The 26564-nt window shown below is 51.0% G+C and overlaps 1 protein-coding gene across 2 annotated transcripts in view; it reads left to right on the top strand.

Annotated features, from left to right (window-relative positions):
• The first annotated feature begins 8249 nt into the window (after nucleotides 1-8249).
• ZNF395 (zinc finger protein 395) overlaps nucleotides 8250-26564 on the top strand; it is a 42925-nt gene continuing 24610 nt past the window's right edge. Inside the window, exons 1-2 of one of the 2 annotated variants that reach the window (XM_063123746.1) lie at nucleotides 8250-8271; nucleotides 22960-23206. In XM_063123746.1, coding sequence (XP_062979816.1) covers nucleotides 22970-23206 — 237 coding nt within the window. In that variant the 5' untranslated portion in view covers nucleotides 8250-8271; nucleotides 22960-22969. Of the gene's footprint in view, nucleotides 8272-9153; nucleotides 9189-22959; nucleotides 23207-26564 lie in introns of those variants that run through there. The other variant, XM_063123745.1, reaches the window with a different exon arrangement.

Below are 26564 nucleotides of genomic sequence, written 5' to 3'. Positions count from 1 at the left end.
AGTCCTGATGGCTATGTGCCACCTCCAGTATCAGAGGCAGTAAGCCTTTGTGTACCTGTGACTGAGGAGCACAAGCAGGAAGGGGCGATTATTTTTGTGAACCGCCCAAAGAGCTTCGGCTATTGGGCTGTAGAAAAATGCAATGAATTTATTTATTTATTTATTTATTTATTTATTACATTTTTATACCGCCCAATAGCTGAAGCTCTCTGGGCGGTTCACAAAAATTAAAACCATAAGAAAACAACCAACAGGTTAAAAACACAAATACAAAATACAGTATAAAAAGCACGACCAGGATAAAATCACGCAGCAAAAATTGATATAAGATTAATACGGAGTAAGAACAGTAAAATTTAAATTTAAGTTAAAATTAAGTGTTAAAATACTGAGAGAATAAAAAGGTCTTCAGCTGGCGATGAAAAGAGTACAGTGTAGGCGCCAGGCGGACCTCTCTGGGGAGCTCATTCCACAGCCGGGGTGCCACAGCGGAGAAAGCCCTCCTCCTAGTAGTCATCTGCCTCACTTCCTTTGGCAGGGGCTCATGTAGAAGGGCCCCTGTAGATGATCTTAAGGTCCGGGCCAGGTACATATGGGAAGAGGCGTTCCTTCAAATCACCTGGACCCAAACCGTTTAGGGCTTTGAATGTTAATACCAGCACTTTGAATCGGGCCCGGACCTGGACTGGCAGCCAATGAAGCTGGAAAAGGACTGGCGTAATGTGATCTCGCCGGCCAGTCCCTGTTACTAAACGGGCTGCCCTATTTTGTACCAGCTGAAGCTTCCAGACTGTTTTCAAAGGCAGCCCCACGTATAACGCATTGCAGTAATCCAAACGAGAGGTTATCAGAGCATGGATAACTGTGGCTAGGTTATCTCTGTCCAGATAAGGGCGCAGTTGGTATATAAATTGCGCATATGTTTGCCAGCTGGTTGGGCCACTCTGGGAACAGAATTCTGGACTATGTAGGTCTTCGGTCTGACCCAGCATGGATCTTCTGATGTTTTTATTTCTGCATGTCAGGGCGTAGTTCACAGGTGACAGGAGCAGTAAAAACAAAGGTGGCCACCCCGTTTTTCATATTTACTCAGGAACAAGTCCTTGGGAGCTCATTGCGGACTTCCAAGTAAGTATGCTAAGGACCGCAACCGAACCCGGCCGGAGGAAGCGGTGGCGCTCATGACCCTGCGGCTTGGCCACTGTGTGAACTAGACACTGGACTGGAGGGACCCCTGGTGTGATCCAACAGGGCTCTTCTTGCACAAGGTGCCTTCCTCAAGGACCCTGCAAAACCTGGAGCTGGGAAGGAAGTAAAAAGTACAGGCAGCAGCCGGCAGGGACAGGAGGCGAGGCGGTATTTTGCGCCCTAGGCAAGGCGAGCTACTTGCACACATCCCCCCCCCAAATTGCATGGAAGTCCAAACGTGTGCGCCGAGTGGAGAGCTGGGACTGGCTCACTTCGATTTGGGACCGAGCCTTCTGGAATTCACCGGGACTTACTTCCGTGCGAACGCAACCTGCTATACATCCTGGCGTACTGTTCCCCTCCGCACGTTTACTCGGGGGCAATAAGGCTTCCGAGTAAGGAGGCATAGGCGGATCGGGCCAAACTGGTGCCTCCCGGTGCAACGCTTTCTCAGATGTAAGTCCTGTTGATCCACGCGCGCAGGATCGGGAAGCAGGAGAGTTTGCCTTGCGAGGAGTCCACAAGTCCCTAGCTTTCCTGGGGGAAGGGAGAGGGAATCCCGCTTGCCTGCCTGCCTGCCTAGGGTGACCCTATGAAAAGGAGGACAGGGCTCCTGTATCTTTAACAGTTGTATTGAAAAGGGAATTTCAGGAGGTGTCGTTTGTATATATGGAGAACTTGTATATATGGAGAACCTGGTGAAATTTCCTCTTCATCACAACCGTTAAAGCTGCAGGTGCCCTGCCCTCTTTTAAATCTGGTCACTCTAGTATAGCTCCTGCAGTTTAACTGTGGTGATGAAGAGGGAATTTCATCAGGTTCTCCATATATACAAACAACACCTCCAGAAATTCCCTTTTCAATACAACTGTTACAAAAGATACAGGAGCCCTGTCCTCCTTTTCATATGGTCACCCTACGCCTGCCTGGACATCGCGGCCTGTTTGAGGAGAGAGGTGAGGCGACCACTGCCCTTTCCTCAGGAGTAAGGCAGAGGCTGGCTTAAGCCAGGGTTGAGCTTGCCACGTGCTTTTTCTTCTTCTTCTGGCGGCGGCCTCCCGGCTCTGGGAGGGCGACTTCCGGGTGGAAGTCCGAATGTGGATCCCCCACCCCCACCCCAGCGTCCCTGGCTTCGCTTCAGCTGGCCAGGCACAGGGCGCCATATTGCCCACCTAGGCCCAGCTGAATCCCTGGGCCGGGCTGGCTCACAGCCAATGTGCGTGAGTGCTGCGCTGTGCCTGGCGCCACTCTTAGCTTGGCGCTGTAGGCAGCCACCTGAGTGGCCTCTAAGGTAGCACCGTCCCTGGAACTAGACACTGGACTGGAGGGACCCTTGGTGTGTCCCTTGGTGTGTCCAGAGGAGGGCAACCAGGATGATCAGGGGTCTGGAAACAAAGCCCCATGAAGAGGGACTGAAAGAACAGGGCATGTTGAGCCTGGAGAAGAGAAGATTGAGGGGAGACATGAGAGCACTCTTCAAATACTTGAAAGGTTGTCACACAGAGGATTGCCAGGATCTCCTCTCGATCCTCCCAGAATGCAGGACACGGAATAATGGGCTCCAGTTAAAGGAAGCCAGATTCCAGCTGGACATCAGGAAAAACTTCCTGACTGTTAGAGCTGTACGACAATGGAATCAGTTGCCCGGTGAGGTTGTGGGCTCTCTCACACTCGAGGCCTTCAAGAGGCAGCTGGACAACCCTCTGTCAGGGACGCTTTAGGGTGGATTCCTGCCTTGAGCAGGGGGTTGGACTCGATGGCCTTGTAGGCCCCTTCCAGCTCTGCTAGTCTATGATTCTTCTTGGGCTCAGGGCCCCTGCAAAACCTGGAGCCGGGCAGCGAGTAAAAAGTGCAGGCAGCAGCCGGCGGGGCCAGGAGGGGAGGGGGCTGGGCTGCCACCCAGCCCAGGTGCAGCCTGGCCCTGCGCTGCTCCTGCCTGCCTGCAGCCTGACGGTTGCAAGGCTGCGTCTGCCGGCGCTCCCAGCCAGCCCTGGCAGCGGAGCCGCGGCAGGAGGTGAAAGCAACAGCGGCGCAGGCGGGGAGCGGGGGCGGGAGCGCGCGCGCGCGCGCTGCTCCGGCTGCGCTGTTTATTTCTTGCAGGAGGGCTCCGGCTGGGGGGCGTGTATTTAAATGGCGCCGCGCAGCCAATGCGCGCCGAGGGGCCGGGCCATGTGGGCAGCTTGTTTACAACAGACCTTCCCGAGGAGTTTTTTAACCCGGCCGGCAAGGAGGAGGAGGAGGAGGAGGAGGACGAGCAGGCGAGAAGCAAAGCCCGGCGCCGGGAGCACGTGGAGCCGCGCGCGCAGGAGAGCCAGCGGCTCCCAGGGTGCGCCCAGAAGGCGCGGTGATGGGCGCGGCGGCGGAGGCGGCCGCCGCCCTGGAAAGGCCCTGCTAAAGGGCGTCCTGCAACGCCGGGAGGTAAAGACGTCCCTGGGAAGGTGCGCTGGAAGCAGGGCCGGTGCCAGGCTATTTTGCGCCCTAGGCAAGGTGAGCTACTTTCACCCCACACCCCACCCCAAAAATGCCACCTTTGATTTTTAAGAACAGATGTTTCCTGGAAAAAATAAGAAGCGCAAAACTTGAAACTGCTAAATTTATTTTAAAGTGCAAGAAATACGTCATGTCAATTATAGCAAACCAATTGGAAAGGAACGTCTAGGGGTCTAAAATGCATTATTTAATAGGAATGTCACCTCCAAATCATCCCCCCCAACTCACAGACACGCGCACACACGCACTCAGCATCACTCACTCCAAACAAACACACGCATGAACACATGCATTCACTCAAAGACCCCATGCACCCCATTCATTCTCTCTCTCTCTCTCCCGGGCGCGTTCCGGAAGTCTGAATGTGGAGCTGCCTCACCACAGTGACCCTGGCTTCGCTTTGGCTGGGCGGGCACAGGGCGCCATCTCACCAGCCCAGGCTCAGCTGAATCCTTGGGCCGGGGCAGCTCACAGCCAATGCGTGTGAGTGCTGCGCTGTGCCCGGCACCCCTCTTATCTTGGCACTCTAGGCAGCCACCTGAGTGGCCTCTATGGTAGCACTGGCCCTGGCTGGAAGGGTGGCTTGCGCTTGCAGAACCGCACCCGAAGACCCAGGCTTGAATCCAGACTCAAGAGCAGACCCATTGAAATCAGTAGGGTGTACATGCATCAAGGCGAACTTAAATATGGCCGATTCCAGTGGGTCTGCTCTAAGTAGGGTTAAGTCTGGATCCAGCCTCCAAAGTCTAGGGTTGGGTTTGCAAAAGTGGCCGCCCAGCTGCGCGTTACGGGGAGGCCGGGGAGGCAAGAATCCTGTCCTGTGGGTTTGGTTGAAACTCGTGAAACCAGGTATGCTGCTTCTTGCTATGGAGGTTCCATTGAGCAACTAGCCCACCATGAATTTGCCCAGGCGTTTTTGAGAGCCGTTTCCCCAGACGTTGAGGCTGTAATCCTATGCATGTTAAGGCAGACAGAAGTCCTGGGAGTTGGAGGACTTTTGCATTCTCTACATGATGCATTCTCTCAGCCTTCCCTTACCCAGTGGTCTCCAGTGTGTTAGACTACACCTCCCATAATCCCACAATAACCACACTCCCAAATAGCCAATGACCCCGTTTGTTGAGAAAGATGGAGGTTGCAATCCAAGACATATGAAGAGCCCCAAATTGAGGGAGGCTGCAATGGTATACAACTGCCAGAAACTTCCTTATAAAACGAGCGCCTAAGGAATGGATAGGGTGAGGCTATAGCTTCTTGGTACAGCACTGCTGTCCATTCCATGCAGAGCGGCCTGTATTCAGTCTTCAGTTACTCTAGTTTTTTAAAAAGAAACCGGTAGCGGCTAACGTGAAAGACTTTTCTGAGATTTTGCAGAGCCACTGTTTGTCAGAATAAACAATAATGGGATAGCTGGACAAATAGTTTGGTGGAAGACCATTCCATACCTCTAGAAAAGCAACAAAGTGTCTTCTGCCACTTTTAAGACTAGCATTAAGAGGAACTTCCTGGTGGTATTAGTTGTTTCAACAGTGAAAGGATGATTAGGGGAGACTGAAAGAACTGGGCTTGTTTAGCCTGGAGAAGCGAAGATTGAGGGGAGACATGATAGCACCCTTCAAATACTTGAAAGGTTGTCACACAGAGGAGGGCCAGGATCTCTTCTCGATCCTCCCAGAGTGCAGGACACGGAATAACGGGCTCAAGTTAAAGAAAGCCAGATTCCAGCTGGACATCAGGAAAAACTTCCTAACTGTAAGACCAGTACAACAATGGAACCAATTCTCTATGAGGTTGTGTGCTCTCCCACACTAGAAGCCTTCAAGAGGCATCTGAACAGCCATCTTTTAGGTATGCTTTCAGGTGGATTTCTGCATTGAGCAGGGGGTTGGACTCGATGGCCTTAAAGTGCCCTTTTCAATTCTACTATTCTATGATAGACATGGCTTCAGAGTGGGTGGTGAGCTCTCCTTTGCAAGCAGTATTCAAGTGGAGACTGGATGGCCTTCTATCAAGGATGCTTTAGATGCATCCTGCATAACAGGTTTTGGATTGAACAGGGTTGGAATAGATGATCTCAAAGGGCCCTCCCAACTCTATAATTCTAATTTTATTATGGCACAAGCTTTTTGTGAACTAGCATCCACTTTATCAAATGCATGAAGTGTCCTCAGTTGCAGGTATACACACAGTTGGATGTGAGAATTGTAAGCAGCGAGGTCACAGTAAAATGAAATACAAAAAGTACAGTGACAATTCAGTTAGAGCCCAAATGTATGCTAAGTCAAGCATAGCAACACTTTGCAATAGTAGTGATCGGTGACAGTGGAATCAACTTAGCAATGCTGAGTCAATTCACATTTGTTGTGGGTCAGGGAACCATTGTCTCTATTCAGACCAAATGAATTGAACAGAAACTTTACAGAATCTTACGTCATGTGCCAAATATATTGTTCTTGATGCCATGCAGATGAATTGGGTCAAAACACAGCAGTTTGTGTAAACTGTCCCATGGTGATTTTTGAACTCTGCTCTTTACATTCTCAGAGCTGTCTCAAACCTGGTGGCTCATACATGCAAAATGTGTACCGTCATGGAGATAGTATTATTAATTCCATTTCTATATTGCCCAATAGCCAAAAGTCTCTGGGCAACTCACAACAATTCACAAACATTACAAACCGTAACATTATACAAACATTACATGATAAGAAAACATAATTTAAAATGTTAGTTAGTTGTGTTCACCTTAAACGCATTCCTGCTAATTCTACTAGATCCAATGTTATCAGACTTAGTTTTGGCTACCAAGAAAAAACACCTGAGGTTAAGAACTTTGCCCAATGCAACTGAGATAATTCAGACATCCACAGAATGCTTGCAGTGATCATATATTTGCTTGATCTATTTTAACTGCATCAATTAATACACACAGGTATGGGGGCATTTGCACGCTTTGTTGTGGATTATTGTATATATGCTTGAAATCTTGTCCAGGGCTGTCATCTCACCCCCCACCCTTGCGGTAGTAGTATTTTTAAAGAAATACAAAATGAACATGCCCGTTGCCTCGCCCAAGTGTCTCTGCAGTCTTGCAAATTTGTTTCCTAACATTTTTGTCCAGCAGTCATGAGTACTGCTAAAACGTTCCTTAAAAATGAAAGCCGAGATCTCTCCAGTGTTCGGCTTTTAAATATGATAAGATGTCATGAGACATGCAATTGAATCTTGGCAGCTGCAGCTTTCCTTGTTTACTAGAAGAGTTTCAATAATAGGTCATTCCTCAGCCTCTTCCTCCAAGCACTCTATAGCTGCACTCCGCCTTCTGTTTGCCCTGTAGGTGTGTCTCTCCAAACAAATGTCTGCAAACTCCCAATGCAAACAACGTGGAGGCCTTGGTTACTTGTTAAAACCAGGCTCCACGTCCAGTTGTGGTTATCTGGCCCTACCGTGCAGGTGTGTGCATGTGGAATATTGCCACCGGGGCCTGGATTGCATAGGCGTGTTCATTAGTTGGTGACTTCTACCTCGAATCGAATCATGTGAATGTGCCGTTGTGGATTTAGCATCACCGATACCAGCCAAGGCCAGTGCTTTTCACACATGTGTGCCAATTCACACATTCAGCTGCCAGCCATGACTTGTACAGAGCTGAAATGCACATGCATGTGTGTCAGCTAGGCGTAGATGGAGGGAGTTATTTGTGTATCCAAGCACCGCTGTTTGTAAGTTGGGTCCATTTAATATACAGCTCTTTTCCTGCATCGGTGCAAACTCTTGTGTAGGGAAAAATCTGCACGTCATAATTTGTGAAGTGCCACACTAGTGTTTGTTTTGCTGTGAGTGCACAGGGACCAGAAGCATTTTGCCAGCGGAGAGTAGGAATGAAAGATGGGTTAACTGTAGTGGGCCTTGAGTAGCAAGTGGGGAAAGATAGCATATTTCTGTGAGTGAAACTCATTCACTCCGCCAAGGGAAATGCCTCCAAATTAATATTTGCATGAACTCCACAACAGCTATAATACAGTGATTCTGCACCCTAGTAGGGTGGTGAATGGGGGATTTCTAGTAATTTGTGATTCACTAACTGGGGTAGAAATCCTGTGGTTTTCCGTATGTTCTCTTTGGAAGTGTGTGCAGCCTTTGTGCAACTTTTTCTTTTGCGCAACAGGACGTCTGTCCGTTGTGTTGATTTTCTAACTTTTGTGCATTTTGGCCCCCTCTCCTTTCTATTTAAATATCTCTGTGTAGATGCCGTGTTCCCCTCCCTCTCGGGTTTGTGTACATAGCGGCTTAGTCCTTTTCCAGTCTCTCTTGGGTTGTTTGCGATTAAGAACGGTCTTTTTGGATCACACCCGAGGACTGTGTAGTCCCGCATTCTGCCTCCAAGGGTGGGCAGCGTTGTAAGACGCTGGTGCTCTGACGCAAGGTGTGAAGATCAGCAACGGGCATGTGTCCTGTGGCACTCTTCCCCAGCCTGGTGCCCTCCAATGGCCATGCTGGCTGAGAATGATGGGAGCTGGAGTAGGGCACCAAGCGGGGAAAAGGCTGCCCTTAGGCGCACCTCTTCCCTGCAGCAGGATCTGGTTTTTGGAGGTATACTGCTCACAGTTGTTTCCTTGCGTTATCATGGCTGTTACCAGAGATCAGAACCAAAAGTCCACCTGGACCAGCATTCTGTCTCCAGTTGCTGTCCCGGCCAGTTCTGGTTTAAAGACAAAAGAACCACATTTTTAAAATTTATTTATTACATTTATATACCGCCCCATAGCCGAAGCTCTCTGGGCGGTTTCCATAATTGCTGTCTATCTTGCATTGCTGCTGTTTTTCTCTGATTGAGCTTTTATGTTGTATTTTATATTATGGTTTTATACTGTTGTTTTAGACTTTGGTTTTAATTTTTGTGAACCGCCCAGAGAGCTCCGGCTATTGGGCGGTATAGAAATGCAATAAATGAATAAATAAATGAATATCCACAGGTAGGGGCACTATGGTGAGACGTCCGATATTGCGCTTTAAATTCAAGTGACGATTGATTGTTACATTTGCCTCCGGACGGGTAAAACGCGCACAGGCCAGCGTTATGCAAACCTTTTGGGGGGGGACGCAGGGCCTCTTTTTTTGGCCCTCCAGGGGTGCCCCCCCCTGCGCGGAGCTTTCGTGCCTCCCGGGGGCGGCGGCGTTCCCTGGGGATCCCTCCTGCCTCTTTCGGCGGCCGGGCCGGCTTTGCGCGCCCCCCCCGGGCTTTGCGCGCTGTGGCTCGAGCGGGCGGGCAAAGCGAGCGCCTGGCTGCCTGCCTGGCTGCCTCCCTTCCGAGCCGGGACTCCAGGCCGGGGGCTGCCTGCAGCCGCGTACGTGAGGCAGCCTGTGCCGGGGACAGCGGAGGGGAGGGGACTGGAGGAGAAAGGCGAGGGAGGGGGCGGGAGGAGGAGGAGGAGGAGGAGGGAGCTGGAAGGGGAATTTCAAAACAAGCTTCGCGAGGGAGCGGAGCTGGCGAGCGGCGGCGGCGGGAGGTAAGGGCAGCAGCGGCGGCGGCGCCGCCGCGGGGAGGGGAACGGAGGGAGCGCGCGCGGCCGGCCGGCCAGCTGGCGGGCAAGAGGCCAGGCGGCGGCGGCGGCGGCGGCGCCGGTGCGAGCCGAGGGGGTGTGTAGAGGCGCGCGCGCGCGCAAGCAGCCAGCCCCGGCCGTGCGCCCTGGGCGACGCTGCGCGCCCTTGGCCAGCCCCGCGCGCAATTGCGGCCCGCGCTCTCGCCTGGCCCCCGCTGGAGGCGGAACCGGGGCGCGACCGCTTCCCCGGGGTGGGGTGGGGGAGTACGGGGGACACGCTGCTTGCCGGCCCAGGGCGCTCCCCCTCCCTCCCCCCCCCCGCCGCCTTCCTCGTCCCTCTCCCCGTCCCGCCCTTGCAGCGCCCTCCTTCCCCAACCGGTCCTGCCAGGCTGCAGGTCGAGCTCCCTCCCCCTCTGCACGCCCCCTCCTCTCCCTCCCGTGCGCTGCAACTTCCCCCTTCCCCCCCCCCGGGCTTCTAGTCCCTCGGATGCCGCCCGCCCGGGCTGGCGTGTGTTTGGATCCAGGCGTGCTCGCCACGCCTCCAGCTGCTGCTGCTGCTGCCGCCGCCGCCAGAGCCGTGCCTTTCTGGGGCGGCGGCGGCGGCGCGCAGCGAGCGAGGCTCGGCAACTCCCGCTGGCTGCTTCGCCCTCGGCAGCTCGGCCGGGCCCGTCACGCCCCCTCCTGGCTCTCCTCTCCCGGCTCCCGCTCCGTCCGGTCCCTCGCTTCCAAACCGCGCCTCCCTCCTTCCCTTCCCTCCAGCCGCGCCTCGCCGGCCCCTTTTGGCACCTGGCACGCCCACTCCCTGCGCTGCCACTTGGGGGGGGGGAGGACACGCCCACGCCACGCCCACTCCTCTTGCGGCCATGACAGGGTTTGCGCTTAAGCCACGCCCCTGTGGCCCCCAGCCCTATCTGCCTTTCCACTCACAGGTCACGCCCCCTTTCATAGAATCGTAGAATAGCAGAGTTGGAAGGGGCCTACAAGTTGGAAGGGGCCAACCCCCTGCTCACTTTGCAATAGGGAGGTACAGGCGGACCAGTTACCCAGGGCTATGGGCCCCTCTTATGGCTGCAGCCCTCCAGGGTCACAGCAACAAGCAGGGGGCTCCTTCCATCCTGCACCCAAATTGCAGGTGGCTGGATTTGAACCTGGGGCCTTCTGCAGGCAAGGGAGGTCCGGACCCTCCTGGCAGCAGAGTTGACCCTACTGGCCTAGATGGATAAATGCTCTGACTGGGGATAGAAATTTATCTCACAGGGCTATGGGCCCCTCATGTACATCTGTTGGATTCTCCCTTTGCGTCCTTACCCCCCTCCTTTCCCCCCCAGGCACACTTCCTATGTACACTGTCAGCCGCCTGCAACCTGGTGCCCTCCAGATGTGTTGGAAGTCCAACGCCTTTTGAGATTGCCAGGTTGGGGAAGGCCGGACTGCCTTCTCGTGCAGCTGTGCTTTGTCGCCCTTTGCACAAACTTCCACGACGCGGCCACATCTGGCCGGCCCCTTCCACCGCCTGTGTTCCACTTAATGTGCGTTACTGTGTGCGTTCCTTCCCCTTGCGCAGTGCAAGCCTGGTCATGTTTACTCGGAGAAGTTGAACTTGGGTGGAACTTACTCTCAGACGAGCGTGCGCGAGGTTGCCGTCTGTTTTAACATGTGAAACAATTGCAGGCCGTGCTGCTGGTCCACAAGGGGGAAAAAACGCGAACTCATGTAGTACCTAAGTAGGCACAGGATTGTATGCCAAGCCTGTTTGGAAGGGCAAGAGGAAAGGGGGAAGCTTTGGCCCAGCTTAGGCTTTGAAATTGAGCAAGATGGGGTGGGGGTGTTGCCCCTAGATGTCAGAAATGGCATCCCTTTGACTCCTCCATCATCATCATCATCATCATCATCATGAAGAGAGACTAAAAGGACTGGGCATGTTTAGCCTGGAGAAGAGAAGATTGAGGGGAGACATGAGAGCACTCTTCAAATACTTAAAAGGTTGTCACACAGAGGAGGGCCAGGATCTCTTCTCGATCCTCCCAGAGTGCAGGACATGGAATAACGGGCTCAAGTTAAAGGAAGCCAGATTCCAGCTGGACATCAGGAAAAACTTCCTGACTGTTAGAGCAGTACGACAATGGAATCCGTTCCCTAGGGAGGTTGTGGGCTCTCCCACACTAGAGGCCTTCAAGAGGCAGCTGGACAACCATCTGTCAGGGATGCTTTAGGGTGGAGTCCTGCATTGAGCAGGGGGTTGGACTCGATGGCCTTGCAGGCCCCTTCCAACTCTGCTATTCTATGATTCTATCATCATAATATCTTACCTGCCTCTCCATCCTGATAGAGCATTTAGTTGCTACACCATTTCCCCCCCCCCCCCATCTTATGGGCTGAACTCCACTGCTATGGGAAGGATTACAGTCCCTTTGTGCAGGCAGGACATGCCTCTGCTTCTGTGTTGTCGTCCCCCCCCCCCCCTATATGTGCCATGCCCCCTCCGGTTGGTCTAATGATTGATCGATTAAAACATTTGCCTCCCACCCTATTATCCCTGGGATCTCAGGGCAGCGCACAGATCAAATCACAACAATAAGAACATAAATAATTTACACAGCTGAAAACGTATTAAATCGTCTTTGGGTTCCTCGTCCCACGAAACCGACGGCGTATCTCCTCTGCATGGGAGTCGTGCCCTGAGTCACATTCCCTGCCTGGGAACACGCGGAGTGTCCGCCCCTTTTCTTGGCTGACACTTCCCCAAAAGTGGCTCGGTTCTTTTTCCCCTTTAAGCCACAAACGAGCATCTTCCGCACGATACATGAGATACTTAAAAATTCCTTAGGGACTAGAAGCTTTGGTGGATGAGAAGCTTTTTTGGGGGCGTTGAACTTGGACGGCAGCAGGATCACGTGACGCTACTTTCCCCGGGTTGTACCGTTACAGACAGAAGGTGATGGCTGGCTGGGAATGATGGGAGTTGCAGTCCATCAAATCTGGAGGGCACCAGGTTGGGGAAGGCTGTGCCGAGAGGTTGTTTTCTATGGTGACAAATTCAGACACGAAGTTCTTAGCTCTGTAGCTGTGCTGCTCTGTCAATGCATTTGTTGCGCTTTTGATTTGGTGCTCCTTCAACTCGAGTCAGGGCATCTGCTCTTATATATGCTACCTGCAGTATCAGAGGAAATTTGCTTCTGTATACCAGTTGTTGGGGAACATGGGGTGCTGTTGCACACATGTTCTGCTTGTGGGCTTCCCACAGGCAGCTGGTTGGCCTCTGAACAGAACGCTGGACAAGGTGACCCCTTGGTCTGATCCAGCATGGCCCTCCTTACTTCCTTACACTTTCCCCATAACTGTTTCACTCTTCTCTAGAAAAATGGACTGGTACTTCTACTGTGAACCTGGCAGATGTGGCATTCAACCTTAGGCCGCAGCTAGACCTCAGGTTTCTCCTGGGATCATCCAGGGTTCGCCCCTGCCTGAGCACTGGATCCCCTGTGTGTCACCTAGATGAACAGGTTTGACCCCTGGATGATCCAGGGATAAACCTCCGGTCTAGCTATGGCCTTAATGACTGAGGGCCTGCCGATCACTTAAGTTTTTCCTTTGGGGACCTGATGTGTTGCTTTGCTGAAGCCAAATGGCAGTTAAAGGAAGCCAGATTCCACTGGACATCAGGAAAAACTTCCTGACTGTTAGAGCAGTATGAAAATGGAATCACTTACCTAGGGAGGTTGTGGGCTCTCCCACAGTCGAGGCCTTCAAGAGGCAGCTGGACAGTCAGGGAGGCTTTAGGGTGGATTCCTGCATTGAGCAGGGGGTTGGACTCGATGGCCTTGTAGGCTCCTTCCAACTCTGCTATTCTATGATTCTATGTCTGTTTCCTTGGATCACCTTGAACTTGGGCAACTTGTGAACCAGAAGCCCTTAGTTCAGATCTCACCTCAGCCAAGGATTTACTGGGAGGCCTCTGCCGGCCTCAGTCCCCCCCCCCCCCCAAATCTGCAATATGGGCTTAATAATAATGACCTTTCTTGATAGGTTGTGCGAACCTGATGTGCTTTCAAAACTTGGTCATGTTTACTGTTGTCGGGAGTGGTTGTTATATTGTAATGTTTTGTGTTACGAACAGTGAAAATCCTCTGCGGGTTTCCTTGCAAGTAAGTGCCACTCGATTCGGGGGGACTTACTCCCAGGGAGATCTCCATAGGATCGTGGCAGGCAGCAGTGCTAGGCTTTGGGCTAGCTGAAATTCATCTGGCAGTTGTGCATTTGCAGCCTTTTAATCAGATGTACAAAGTTTTCTTCTTGATTGTAGAAGGAGTTGAATGTGCGAGGAAATCCGGAGCAGAGGAAGCTGCCTTAAACCACGTCAGACCACGTCAGACGTGACTGGTAGCGGCTCTCTAGGGTGCCCTCCAGATGTGTTGTACTGCATCCACTAGACCCACCTGGAGATGTCTCCAGGGATTCATCATGGGACCTTTTGCATGCAAGTCATGTGCTCTACTACCGAGCTAAGGTTCTGCCAGTGCGCACAGTGCTGATTGGCCTGTTCCTGCGACATCACAAATCTTGGAACAGTTTTGAAGCCAGGTTCATTGCATTGGAGGAAAGAAAGTGCATTTGCCATTGTTCTTTAACTGCATCTGCGTGCACCTTGGGCAGTCCGCTCTACCTCGCCCGCAGTACCATCGTCTGTTAAAGGGACATCGTAGAGATTTTCCATTCAGGCCTGCTGCTAAGCTGCAAAAGGAAAGAGAATTGTAAACCCCTTTTCAAAGGTGCGTTAGAATGTGTGACATTCTGGTTCTCGAGGGATAATTCCACCACTGCCCTCGGCGCTAGGCTGTGCTTTGCATGCATTCCACAGCTCTTTCTCTCTCCCTTTTCCAATTGCACCTCCACGTCCTTTTGTGAGTCCTCATTGCAGGGTTGTTTCTGCCTCTCAGCAGGAACGCCACACCCCCCTGTGTAACAATCTCCTCCCGGCCTCTTTGCGGGAATATGCTGAGGATATCAGATCTAGGTTTACAAGCTGCAGGCTTTCCTTCTGAGAGAGCTGCTTAATCCTTGCCTTTTCCTTCCTGGAGTTCCTTAACGTTAACCCTTTCATGCTCTTTGGTTTTCTTCTTCACCTCTTGGGGCTGGGATTGCACGGAAGTAGCGCAGGCTCTCTGACGTTCCCAGGAACATTGAAACCCCCCCCCCAGCCACAGCCAGTCCGGGGACCTTGAGGTCAGGGGGTCGGGGAGGGTGGGCACATTGGGTCGATCCCAAGCACTGCGCGTTAACCTAATTATGTGCTGTACGGTGCCTGGTATCTCCAGTTCTGGGCGTCCAGTTCTGGGCTCCACAATTCAAGAAGGACGCAGACAAGCTGGAGCGTGTTCAGAGGAGGGCAACCAGGATGATCAGGGGTCTGGAAACAAAGCCCTATGAAGAGAGACTGAAAGAACTGGGCATGTTTAGCCTGGAGAAGAGAAGATTCAGGGGAGGCATGAGAGCACTCTTCAAATACTTAAAAGGTTGTCACACAGAGGAGGGCCAGGATCTCTTCTCGATCCTCCCAGAGTGCAGGACACGGAATAACGGGCTCAAGTTAAAGGAAGCCAGATTCCAGCTGGACATCAGGAAAAACTTCCTGACTGTTAGAGCAGTACGACAATGGAACCAGTTACCTAGGGAGGTTGTGGGCTCTTCCACACTAGAGGCCTTCAAGAGGCAGCTGGACAACCCTCTGTCAGGGAGGCTTTAGGGTGGATTCCTGCATTGAGCAGGGGGTTGGACTCGATGGCCTTGTAGGCCCCATCCGACTCTACTATTCTATGATTCTATGTCTGTTTCCTTGGATCACCTTGAACTTGAGCAACTTGTGAACCAGAAGCCCTTAGTTCAGATCTCACCTCAGCCAAGGATTTACTGGGAGGCCTCTGCCGGCCTCAGTCCCCCTCCCCCAAATCTGCAATATGGGCTTAATAATAATGACGTTTCTTGATAGGTTGTGAGAACCTGATGTGCTTTCAAAACTCGGTCATGTTTACTGTTGTCGGGAGTGGTTGTTATATTGTAATGTTTTGTGTTACGAACAGTGAAAATCCTCTGCGGGTTTCCTTGCAAGTAAGTGCCACTCGATTCGGGGCAACTTACTCCCAGGGAGATCTCCATAGGATCGTGGCAGGCAGCAGTGCTAGGCAGGCCTATAAGCCCTTTGGACATAGTGGAACCTACTTCCGAGTAGACATGCAGAGGATCACGGCACAGCTCAAAACACACTCTGTGGCAGGGGGACTTAACATTCACTGTGGATTTTCGGGTCATCGGCAGCAGCGTGTGGGTGACAAAACTCAATATTTGCTGACGGGAATAAAACTTTGGCACCAAGGTATGGATTTCTAAATTCACATTTTACATTTTGACGGTCTGTAGCTGCCTCTCCTGATCTTGTGCCCATGAGAGGCATTGTCCAGGGCACCTGGAAGACACCCGGTTTGGGAACGGCAGTAGGAGAAGTTTGAGACGCGGTAAACTTCGTCTCTGCCTGTCAGTGTCCACATTTATAGCTGTGTTATTTTGAGATGAGAAAGCTGTTTTTGCGTATTCCTCAAGGGTTTTGAATCCTTCCCTTGCCTGAGCTACATATTCTTTATTTGTTTTATTTTATTATTACATTTATATCCTCCAAGGAACCCAAGGTGGCATACATAATCCCCCCCCTCCATTTAACCTCACAACAACAACCCTGTGAGGTAGGCTGGGCTGAGAGTCTGGGACTGGCCCAAAGTCACCCAGTGAGCTTCCGTGACCGAGTGGGGACTAGAACTCGGATCTCCTGGCTCCCAGTCCAACGCTCTAGCTCAGCCATCCTCAACCTGGGGCGCTCCAGATGTGTTGGACAACAACTCCCAGAATGCCTCAGCCAGCTCGGCTGGCTGGGGCATTCTGGGAGGTGCAGTCCAACACATCTGGAGCGCCCTAGGTTGAGGAAGGCTGCCTAGCCGCTACACTGCAGTGTTTTTTTTTTACAGTTGCTTCTGATCAAGAGTTTGCAAAACGTTTCAGGCTCAGTACACTTTCTGCAGGGCTTCAGCAAATCGCATTCGCCCTCCCGGTTGAAGTTTGTCTCATTTGCTTTCCTCCTTCTTTCCTCACCCAGTTCTAATCTTGGAGGCTTACTCCAGCTGCCTCGTCTCCTGGGAGGGCCGGGCGCATTGGGGCTTCTGTTGTGGATATTACAGAGCACGGGCAGGCAAAACCTTCAGCTCTGTGCTATTCGGGGCATTCCAGTAACCTAGGTCTTTTGCAAAGTGGCCGCTCAGGCAGCTTACCACTTCAAGCTTTGACTTTTCATAAACGAATAAAGAAATAAATGAACAAACCCTGCATGTAAATAAGTAGCCCAGGAGGCGAGGCAACCGGTTCCCCTCGATTCGGCCCTGGTTAGGACTCATCTTGAGTATTGCATCCAGTTCTGGGCTCCACAATTCAAGAAGGACGCAGACAAGCTGGAGCGTGTTCAGAGGAGGGCAACCAGGATGATCAGGGGTCTGGAAACAAAGCCCTATGAAGAGAGACTGAAAGAACTGGGCATATTGAGCCTGGAGAAGAGAAGATTGAGGGGAGACATGATGGCACTCTTCAAATATTTGAAAGGTTGTCACACAGAGGAGGGCCAGGGTCTCTTCTCGATCCTCCCAGAGTGCAGGACACGGAATAACGGGCTCAAGTGACAGGAAGCCAGATTCTGGCTGGACATCAGGAAAAACTTCCTGACTTTTAGAGCAGTACGACAATGGAACCGATGACCTAGGGAGGTTGTGGGCTCTCCCACACTAGAGGCCTTCAAGGGTCAGGATCTCGTCTCAATCATCCCAGAGTGCAGCACGCAGAATAATGGGCTCAAGTGACAGGAAGCCAGACTCCGGCTGGACATCAGGAAAAACTTCCTGACTGTTAGAGCAGTACGACAATGGAACCAATGACCTAGGGAGGTTGTGGGCCCTCTCACAACCCTCTGGACAACCCTCTGTCAGGGATGCTTTAGGGTGGATTCCTGCATTGAGCAGGGGGTTGGACTCGATGGCCTTAGAGGCCCCTTCCAACTCTACTATTCTATGATCCAAGAGAGAACTTCTAGCCTAATCCTTTGCCTGCAGTCTTAGTTTTCTATTTTTGTGTACTTTATTTTTTGACGTAGGAAAGCATTCAAAATAGTGGTTTCCCCCCCTTGCAGCCCCTGCCAGGCAGGATGAAGCGATCCATTCCATTCTGCCAACTTGTTTTCCTGCACGTGTGGTGCGTTCTTGCGGATTGCACCCTGTGCGTTTATATGGGCAACCCTCACCTCCTCTGCTGTTGCTGATCAACAAGGGTTGGGAGAACCAGGCCAGGCCAGGCCAGGCTCCTTGCCATTCTCACATGTGTGGACCAAGCAGAATTGCACCCAGAGCAAATAAATGCTGGCACATTGGCCCTTAAAAGACAAAGAGTGGACCGTTTTCTCCTTGTGGCTTTGGGCTTCTGATTCAGAGTTGGAGAGTAGCATGACCTTACAATTTGTGTTTTGTTTTAGAAAGGGCTTCATTCTGCCCTGCTGAAATTTACTGGCCTAAAATTCAGAGATTTTAATGTGCTCAATCTGATATCCAGGTGAGAGGTAGTTCCTTATTCGGCCGTGCCACAAGGCAAGTCTATCTTGATCCCATTTCACAGGACACGCCAAGAAAACAGAACCTGCTCAGAGCTGTCAGACATAGTTATAATTTCCAGAGATTTGCTGTGTTAGTCTACTTCAGCAAAAGCAACGAAGAGTCTTGTGGCACCTTAAAAATGAACTAATTTATTTGGCATAAGCGCTCTCTCGCTCTCTTTCTCAGAAGGAGCCTAGGATGACTAAGAATCCATAGTGAAAAAATCCAACACATGAACACATGAAAAGCTTCGGCTATTGGGCGGTATAAAAATGTAATAAATAAATTAAAATCATAACTTTGAAATTACGAATACACAATAAAATGCAATAAAACCACCTCCACAACACCAGAAAGCAGATAAGACACTTGCCAGGATAAAATTGTTAGTCTTTAAGGTGCCAAAAGTCTCCCAGATATTTTACTTTATTTATATCCTGCCTTTTTAGCTCTATTGTTGCCCTGAGGCTGGATCAGACCAAGGGTCCATCTAGTCCAGCACTCTGTCCACACAGGGGCCAACCAGCCATCGGCCAGGGATGAACAAGCAGGACACGGTGCAACAGCACCCTCCCACCCATGTTCCCCAGCAGCTGGTGCACACAGGCTTACTGCCCTGGACACTGGAGATAGCACCCAACCATCAGGGCTAGTAGCCATGGATAGCCTTCTCCTCCAGGAATGTATCCAACCCCCTTTTAAAGCCATCCAAATTGGTGGCCATCACAACATCTTGTGGTAGTGAGTTCCATAATTTAACAATGCGCTGTGTGAAGAAGTACTTTTTATTTGTCCTGGATCTCCCACCAATCAGCTTCATGGGATGACCCCATTGGGTTCTAGTATTTTGAGAGAGGGAGAAAAATGTCTCCCTCTCCACATTCTCCATACCATGCATAATTTTGTACACCTCTATCAGATCTTCCCTTAGCCTCCTTTTTTCCAAGCTAAACAATCCCAGTTGATGTAACCTTGGCCGTAGCTAGACCTAAGGTTTATCCCAGGATTGTCCTGGGGTCAAACCTGTTCATCTAAGAGCCACACAGGACATCAAGCGCTCAGGCAGGGACAAACCTGGGATGATCCTGGGATAAACCTTAGGTCTAGCTATGGCCCTTCTCTCATAGGGGAGATGCTCCAGCCCCTCAATCATTTTAGTTGCCCTTTTCTACCCATTTTCCAGCTCTATAATATCCTTTCTTAGGTGTGGTGACCAGAACTGTGCACAGTATTCTCAGTATGGTCGCACCATCGATTTGTATAAGGGCAGTCCTATACTGGCTGTTTCATTCTCAATTCCTTTTCTTATTATGCCTAACATGGAGTTTGACTTTTTCACAGCAGCCGCACAGTGGTTGGACATTTTCATCCATCTGTCCACCACAATCCCAAGATCTCTTTCTTGTTCGGTCACCACCAGCTCAGATCCCATCAGCTTGTACTTGAAGTTGGTTTTTTTTGCCCCAACGTGCATCACCTCAAACCTGGGTCTTCTGAAATCAGCAACCTGTAGGCTACTCGGTTTAATTTTTGTGCCGGACAGCTTGCTCCTTGCCTCTGAGTAGTTAGCTCATCTAGGACTAGGGGTTCCATTATCACCCATCCAGCATGGCCAGGAGGCACCAAGTTGGGAAACCCTGTCCAATTGTTAAAGTTAAAGGAAGTTAAAGGAAGCCAGATTCCATCTGGACATCAGGAAAAACTTCCTGACTTTTAGAGCAGTACCACAATGGAATCAGTTACCTAGGGAAGTTGTGGGCTTTCCCACCCTAGAGGCCTTCAAGAGGCAGCTGGACAAGCATCTGTCAGGGATGCTTTAGGGTGGATTCCTGCATTGAGCAGGAGGTTGGACTCGATGGCCTTGTAGGCCCCTTCCAACTCTGCTATTCCATGATTCTATGAATTGCAGCCTTTTCTTTTATTTAAAACGTTTTATATACCGTCCTTCATCCCATTAGCATTCTGGGCCCGCGTACAACAATTGTACATCTCTCACTGCAAAACAACAGCAATAAAATAACAGTTAAAATCAATCAACCATCTAAAATTTACCGCAAGTTAAAAATGCCTGGGTGGGAGTGCGCTGAAGCAAGCCGTCTTGGGAATTCCTGGCTCCTGCAAGCTTTTTGGAGATGCCGTCCTGATCTGGGTGTCTACCTCCACGTGGCACAGGAGTGGCAGTTGCAGCCCATCTTTGACCTCGTGGGGGCAGTTGTACAAAATTAGGCGTGGCATGGAGAAAGAGAGGGAGACGTTTTTCTCCTCTCATAATACTAGAACCCAACGGGGGGTCATATCCCATGAAGCGGATGGGTGGGAGATTTAGGACAGATAAAAGGAAGGACTACTTCCCACAGCGCAGAGTTAAACTATGGAACTCACTACCACGAGATGTCATGACGGCCACCCATTTGGATGGCTTTAAAAGGGGGTTAGATAAATTCCTGGAGGAGAAGGTTATCCATGGCCACTAGCCCTGATGGTTGTGTGCTATCTCCAGTATTCGAGGAAGTAAGCCTGTGTGCACCAGTTGCTGGGGAACATGGGCGGGAGGGTGCTGTTGCACCATGTCCTGCTTGTTGGTCCCTGGCCGATGGCTGGTTGGCCCCTGTGTGAACAGAGTGCTGGACTAGATGGACCCTTGGTCTGATCCAGCATCAGGGCTCTTCTTAGGTTCTTACCTTTCACCCCTGTGGGTGATGCAGCAGCAGGATCTGTGGTGCGTCTGCAAGACTTACCTGGGCTGCTTATCCCCTCCTGAGCCCAATTCAAGGTGTTGATGTTTATCCTTCCTTCCTTCCTTCTCTCATTCTGCTTATACATCTAGAGGACACCCAAGATGGGGGAAGACGGCCCCAGAGGGATGTGGCAATTAAAGTGGCATAAAGCCAATATACTTCCGTAGCGTGAACGGGTTTGCTCTGCCTCCAGACATCCTTTCCCAACTTCCTTTTGTCTCTTCTCTTCCTCTGCCTCGATGCCTTTCGAGTGCTTAATTTCTCAAAACTGGTGCTATCGCTCATAGAATAGCAGAGTTGGAAGGGGCCTACAAGGCCATTGAGTCCAACCCCCTGCTCAATGCAGGAATCCACCCTAAAGCATCCCTGACAGAGGGTTGTCCAGCTGCCTCTTGAAGGCCTCTCGTGTGGGAGAGCCCACAACCTCCCTAGGTAACTGGTTCCATTGTCGTACTGCTCTAACAGTCAGGAAGTTTTTCCTGATGTCCAGCTGGAATCTGGCTTCCTTTAACTTGAGCCCGTTATTCCGTGTCTTGCACTCTGGGAGGACCGAGAAGAGATCCTGGCCCTCCTCTGTGTGACAACCTTTGAAGTATTTGAAGAGTGCTCTCATGTCTCCCCTCCATCTTCTCTTCTCCAGGCTAAACATGCCCAGTTCTTTCAGTCTCTCTTCATAGGGCTTTGTTTCCAGACCCCTGATCATCCTGGTTGCCCTCCTCAGACCAACTTGGAAACGGCACACCAAGAAAAAAAAAAAATTCGCCACCATTTAATCCGAGATATACAATAGCCAGGCACTCTACACATGCTCAGAAGTAAATTCTAGAGATGAGCTCTGGACTAAGATTATGCTCTGATTTCCTATAGATCATATATGCTGTGGGTTGTAGACATATATATATATGAGTGAATTGTTGCAGAATTAGATGAGCAACTTTCTGTTTACACAGCAATGGCTTATCCGGTTCTGAAAAAGCCATCCCACAGCTTCGCGACTGTAGTTTCCTGCCAACGCTGTCCCTTGGGGGGACGCGTGGGCATCAGCTTTGCTTGTCTACCGTCCTCCTAGCCTGGCCTGGGTTTTTGTTTTGTTTTGTTTAGAAGACTCTCTGGTTAAAGCAAAATAAATGAATATCTCTCCTATACTTCATTGCACAAAAGCAGCGCTGTAGAGGTTCGCACAAGGAAAACCTCTGCCTCCCACACTGCAGATTGGTCAAACCGTGTCCAGCGCAGTTTCCGTTGGGAGTAGAGGATTGCCTGGGGTTATGGGCAGCGCTTCCTGGTGGCCGGGGATCTTTTTTTGGGCTAGCACCGTATTTTTAGAGTTCGGACGCTGCCGCAAACACTCGTCTGACCGCTGGTTATGGCGGTCTCTTGGCTTCTCCAAAGCAAATCCCAGAGGTGGTGAAGCGACTTGGGCGGCATATTTTGGGCGCCACGGGTGGGGTGGGGGCGGCGGCTGCAGCGGCAGCATTGGGCTGGGAGACAGATGGGTCTAACCTGCAGGGATGCAGGCCGTCAGGGAATTCGCTGGTGTTCATTTCGGTAGGATTTGGGCAGGACGGTGTCCCAACAGATGGTGTCCCATTAGTTTGCGAGAGGGATGTGGTTATTGCATTTTTGAGGGGCCCAGCGAATTTATTTTCTCAGGTCCTCTTGTTTTCATAGAATCATAGAACAGCAGAGTTGGAAGGGGCCTACAAGGCCATCGAGTCCAACCCCCTGCTCAAAGCAGGAATCCACCCTAAAGCATCCCTGACAGATGCTTGTCCAGCTGCCTCTTGAAGGCCTCCAGTGTGTGAGAGCCCACCACCTCTCTAGGTAACTGGTTCCATTGTCGTACTGCTCTAGAATCATAGAATAGCAGAGTTGGAAGGGGCCTACAAGGCCATCGAGTCCAACCCCCTGCTCAATGCAGGAATCCACCCTAAAGCATCCCTGACAGAGGGTTGTCCAGCTGCCTTTTTTCCTCCACCTTCACCTGTATTTTCTTTGAGCTTCATTTGCCAGCAGTTTGCTTCCATGGGTGTTGGAGAACCTCTTTCCATCTGAGGGCCGTACTTTCGGAGAAGTTCTCGGAGGCCGCGTTCCGGTGTTGGGAGGGACGGAAGACAAATGGGGCGGGGCAAAGGGCAAAAAATGGGTGGGGCCGAAGAGCACCAAAAATACCAGCGTATTTTAGCTTAAAGCTTTTACTACCAGGAACTACATCTTACGAGAGGCGTGCATGTGGGCGTGGGGAGCTGTGCAATAGCAAGAAAACCATGTCTGCTGCCTGTCGTCCAAGAACTCACACCGTGGCCCCTCTTTTCTGCTTTGCAGTGTGTCCGAGATGGCGAGCGTCCTGTCCAGGAGGCTGGGGAAGCGGTCCTTGCTGGGCGCCCGCATTTCCGCTCCCCCTTTGCTGGGGGACGGGGTGCTGATGACAGCCCAGGTCCTTCCCCTGCAGCTGGAGAACAGCAAAGCGCCCCCTCTCCTTCCTTCGTATGAGGACGGCCACTTCAAGGAGCATGTGGAGGACTCCGGCATTCGGAACCCAAAGTGGCCGGCGCTGCAACCAGGCCAAAAGGTATTGAATGTTACTATTCCTGGAGAGTCCCTTGTGGTGTAGCGGCTAGAGTGTCGGACTGGGAGTTGGGAGATCCGGGTTCTAGTCCCCACTCGGCCGTGGAAACCCACTGGGTGAGCTTTGGGCCAGTCACGGACTCTCAACCCAGCCTACCTCACAGGGTTGTTGTTGTGAGGATAGGAATGGAGAGGAAGATTATGTACGCCACCTTGGGTTCCGTGGAGGAAAAAAGCTGGGATATTATAATAATAATAATAAATAAACAGCTAAAGTGTATACACTTTATACACACTCATACTTTGTACACACTCATCTAGAAGAGATCCTAGGGCAGCATACGTGACATTATAAAGAGACAAATACAATATAGTTAGAAACATTAAATTAGCAGGCAGAGATAGAAGCACAGAATGTTATGATAAGAGGTTAGCCCACAATCATATGCAAGTTTAGACAGGGCAAAAGTCTGTCTAAACATCCATAGGATTTCACCTTTAATAATTTAGTAAAAGCCAGTTAGTAACTAGAATTTTATGCCGTGAAGCTACACGTACCATTATTCAGTGCAGAACCCTGATGACGCACGGCGTGAGGCTTTACGATTTTTCTCCCGGAATATCAAGTGGGTGAATTCATCACGGCAAAGACCTGGTCCAGTTTACGCACAAGCGGAAGAGGGAGATCATTTCTTTCAGTTCTTTCTAAGCTGCCCAAGAAATGCTTAGCAAACAGTTCAAGCAAAGTGCTTTGTAAAACACTGGTGCATTGGAATCTCAACGTTTGCTTTGCTTTGCAATCTTTGGTACATGATACTGAGAAAAAAATCATAAAATCATAGAATAGCAGAGTTGGAAGGGGCCTACAAGGCCATCGAGTCCAACCCCCTGCTCAATGCAGGAATCCACCCTAAAGCATCCCTGACAGAGGGTTGTCCAGCTGCCTCTTGAAGGCCTCCAGTGTGGGAAAGCCCACAACCTCCCTAGGTAACTGGTTCCACTGTCGTATTGCTCTAACAGTCAGGAAGTTTTTCCTGATGTCCAGCTGGAATCTGGCTTCCTTTAACTTGAGCCGGTTATTCCGTGTCCTGCACTCTGGGAGGATTGAGAAGAGATCCTGGCCCTCCTCTGTGGGTTTTTTTTTCTTAAATGTGTGCTGTTTTCTTTCCTTCGTTGGGAGCAAGTTCCATGATTTGTTTGCAAGAACTGACTGGCAATGAAAAGGTTAGAGTGTGACATCAAGGAGGTGTGAGAACAGTGCTGGTTGGTGGCTCTGGAGTCAGTGGGGCTGCAGGTCCCCTCCGGGTTTTAATTTTAACCAGCCGGAACGTGAAAGGAGCTACCCAAGGTGCAGATTCTTTGCTCCACTGACATCGGAGTCACCAGCAACTGCTGCGCTTGGGATGTGACAGCAATTGTGATAGGGGTCGGGAGGAACAGGACGTGCAAAGCACTCGAACGGCCTTGCTCTGGACTGTTCAGGCAACATCATCCTGGTTGCTGAGTCATTTCCTCAGTCTGGAAATGCAATCTAACACATCTGGAGGGCACCAGGTTGGGGAAGGGTGTTTTAGTTGGAGCCAGCGGTCTGCAAAGAGAAACCACGCGCCTATAAACTCAGAATAACTCAGACTAAATATATTTGGGAGCTGTACAAAATAATAATAATAAAAAATAGCTTCTGAAAGGGTGGCCGGTTAGAAATGGACTCCTCTCTCCCCGCCCCTCTAAATATCTGCAGTGTTGGCCTTGGACGGGGCGCCGTCTTGAGGGTGCAGGAGGAGATTCAGCAAAGGCTTGTTGGATGTGAATGATAACCAAGTATTGCGTCTAGTTCTGGGCACCACGTTTCAAGAAGGACGCAGACAAGCTGGAGTGTGTTCAGAGGAATCATAGAATAGCAGAGTTGGAAGGGGCCTACAAGGCCATCGAGTCCAACCCCCTGCTCAAGGCAGGAATCCACCCTAAAGCATCCATGACAGAGGGTTGTCCTGCTGCCTCTTGAAGGCCTCTAGTGTGGGAGAGCCCACAACCTCCCTAGGTCACTGGTTCCATTGTCGTACTGCTCTAACAGTCAGGAAGTTTTTCCTGATGTCCAGCTGGAATCTGGCTTCCTTTAACTTGAGCCCGTTATTCCGTGTCCTGCGCTCTGGGAGGATTGAGAAGAGATCCTGGCCCTCCTCTGTGTGACAACCTTTTAAGTATTTGAAGAGTGCTCTCATGTTACCCCTCAATCTTCTCTTCTCCGGGCTAAACATGCCCAGTTCTTTCAGTCTCTCTTCATAGGGCAGTGCACAAAAAGTTGCTGGAGGAGGTGTTTCATATTTCCACGTGTGGGCCCCCCTGAACCCATGGGCCCCATTTGTCTTCTTCCCTTCCTTTGCAGAGCTTGGAGTGCCATCCATGCCTCCCACCCAGGTTTTCTTCTTAACGACCCTGCGAGGTAGATCAGGCGGAGAGAAGCGGATTGACGCAAAGTAGGGATTTAAATCCAGGAGCTCTCCCTGACCCAATGCTCTGCTCCAGCCTTCCTGAACCTGGCACTCTCTAGATGTGCTGGACTACAACTCCCATCATCCCTCTCTGGGGATAATGGGAATTGCCATCCAACACGTCTAGGCCGCAGGATGGGGAAGGCTTCTTTACCTGCAAGCTGAATCCCTCTGGCTCGCTCTGAGCTTGTGAGAACACCTGGCCTGCAGCACGCTGTCTGGCAGGATTTTGTTAGACTGCAAGGCTGTGGGAGGCTGTTAAGACCATAATAACATAAGCAGTGCCATGCTGGATCAGACCATAGGTCCATCTAGTTGTGAAGCAGCCCGTGTTTTAATTTTTCATGGACTCGCTGCTCTCTCCAAACTCGCCTGAATGGCATCCCCATGCAAAGGAGTCGGCCAAAACAAAAGAAAGAAAGACTTTTGGTTCTGATAGAACAGGGTTTTGCACAGGGGATTGTGCCAGTGATTTTGGGTCTTCAGGGGTCTTTCCCCCAAGGAGTGCTGGGCTCTTTCCTTCTGTCCCCCGTCCCTGCGGCCTCCCCGCCCTTTCCGTATGGTAATCAGAGTTCCCCTATAAATAGACCCCAGGAATAACCAACTCAGGTCTCTGCGTAGATACAATTACGTCCATAAAAATAGACCTTGGGAAGTCGGTCAGTGGCTCCATCTCAAATTAGGTCACAGCAGAGGAGAGGCCCGACTCACGTGGAGCCCAGGAATCACCTCTCCAAGGAGGAGCAGAGAACACGGTGGACATTCTACCGGCAAAGCCCTTCCTGGCTGCCGAAACCCCTCACATATTTTGCTTGGCCGCACCTTCGTTTGCCTGCGGTAGGGCAGGGTTGGGGGAGGGGGAAATTCAGG

The sequence above is a fragment of the Elgaria multicarinata genome, chromosome 4 (genome assembly GCF_023053635.1).
Source record: "Elgaria multicarinata webbii isolate HBS135686 ecotype San Diego chromosome 4, rElgMul1.1.pri, whole genome shotgun sequence".
NCBI classification, from domain to species: Eukaryota; Metazoa; Chordata; class Lepidosauria; order Squamata; family Anguidae; genus Elgaria; species Elgaria multicarinata.
The sequence above is the reverse complement of the archived record's forward strand: the minus strand, read 5'-3'. Positions and strand labels throughout refer to the sequence as shown.